This window comes from Frankliniella occidentalis, unplaced genomic scaffold (genome assembly GCF_000697945.3).
Source record: "Frankliniella occidentalis isolate FOCC.00 unplaced genomic scaffold, Focc_3.1 Scaffold123, whole genome shotgun sequence".
Classification (NCBI taxonomy): Eukaryota; Metazoa; Arthropoda; class Insecta; order Thysanoptera; family Thripidae; genus Frankliniella; species Frankliniella occidentalis.
In genome coordinates, this window is record NW_026267250.1 from 158,242 (window position 1) to 160,116 (window position 1,875).

A 1,875-nucleotide genomic window follows, 5' to 3' on the forward strand; every position below is an offset into this window, starting at 1 on the left:
CACGGATCTACGGAGGTGGCGGTCGAACCATTCAAGCGAGGCGGCCTTTAGGGCTGCCTGCACAAACACTGCCTGAGCTTCTACGTTTCCATCTCTCTCTCTCTCTCTCTCTCTCTCTCTCTCTCTCTCTCTCTCTCTCTCCCACTCTCTCGCTTCTCCCTCGCCCGCTCAATCAGTTGTTTTCTCGCATAACCCTTCACAAAGGAGCGACAGAGACAGAGCGGAGCCGCGCACTCACTCCGAACGCAGCCCCGCCCGCGTCCCGCGAATAGCGCAGCGCGGTGACAGCGCGGACTGGGAAATGAGATGCGAGAACAACAGCGCGACGCTTCGCAGCCATCGAACATCGAAATTACAAACTGTTAAAAAATGAAGAGCGAGACCAACCGGCGCGACGCCCTCGTGCGTCAGCAGAGGGTTGGGGTGGCAGCGGGAGTTTGGAAATTTTGTGGAGTGTCTGGAGCAGGACTCAGAAGAGAAATGGAAAAATAAGTTTTGTCGGTGAGCACTGCTTGCACGGATAAACGACATTAGAAACACATTGGATTGCAATGCATGAGCCACTTTCGGGTCTACAAGAAAAGGGAGGGTAGGGGGCACCGTTTGAGGACCACGAAAATAAGAAAACCGGTGGGAAGAGGGGAGAAATAACGCAGATTGGAAATCGTAAACAAAGCGGAGCTCCGCTTCTTCTAGAGGAAGTAATTGAATGAGACTCACCCTCCGAGCAGAAGCTGCGGCGGCCCGCCCGGGACACCGTGTGGAAGCCCGGCTCGCACTGGCACAGGGCGTTGTGCTCCACCTGGGTGCAGCGGGAGTGCGCGTCCCAGTGCTGGCAGGCGGCCTGGTACAGGCACTGCTCGCCCAGGCCCGCGGCTGCAACACACGACACATCAAGTAAACGCTGAAAATGAAAAAGAAAATAATAACAATTAAAAATATTATTAATATTGTTTGGACATAGTCTCCAAGACTGTCTCTACCAGAAGGAGAAAACGTGCACCTGCACCCCTCCCCGTCACCTCAGCTTCATTTCGTCAAGTGTGGATTTTATTTGACGCACAAAACAGAGCCTCATTCTTTTAAAAAGTTATTTCACCTGTTACCTCGACCGTGACACTGAATTTTTTAGTCGTGTTTGTGTAGTCTGGAGACTGAAATATCCATACAATAACCTTGTTTGAACTTTAAAAGACTAGAATAGAACAGAGTGTACCGATCGAGAAGGTTATTGGCGTAAGGGAACAATCACCTCTGGGCGAGCCTCTGGGAGAGTTGGGGTGTGGGGAGTTGTAGGGGGACCTTCTTCGAAAGACGCCCCGCCCCACCCCACCCCGCCCCGCCGGAGTAAATACCACACTCCGGTCGCGATGTGGCGGCGGAGCCCGGCCCACGGCCCAGTGAGAACGGAGGCATTGTCGAAGGGGGCAGAGAGGGGGCGGGGGCGGGATGCAGGGGCGGGGAGGTTGTGATGGAAAGGTCAAAGGGTCGTTGGCGGGGGGCAGTTACGTCGGGAGAGTGAACGACAGATGAGGAGAGGGGCGCGGCACGAGGGGGGTGGGGATGAAAGAACGCTTTTCTCTCTGACCGCAAATAATCGAATCGGCAAGAGAGACAGAGAGAAACGCCGCGGCGAGTCCGACGAGTGGATATGAAAAGGCGATAGGGGCGCGGGCCATGGACGAAGGTTGGCGGTGACAAGCTCACATCTGACAACAAAACAAACTCTCCTCCACCGTCAGGACCCTCCCTAAAACAAACAACGGGATCTTATACACCTACACTGTAAAAAAAATTAGAGGGAATTTTCCCCTCCCCGCGTGGCAACGCTCCTTTGCCAGCTAGTGTTCGGTAAATTTACAGACCCAAATAGCC

The 1,875-nt window shown here is 54.0% G+C and overlaps 1 protein-coding gene across 2 annotated transcripts in view; it reads right to left on the reverse strand.

Annotated features, from left to right (window-relative positions):
• LOC113214159 (uncharacterized) overlaps positions 1-1,875 on the reverse strand; it is a 39,709-nt gene that overhangs the window by 10,045 nt on the left and 27,789 nt on the right. For both annotated transcript variants that reach the window (XM_052270433.1, XM_052270434.1), the window contains exon 3: positions 721-876. In XM_052270433.1, coding sequence (XP_052126393.1) covers positions 721-876 — 156 coding nt within the window. The remainder of the gene's footprint in view (positions 1-720; positions 877-1,875) is intronic.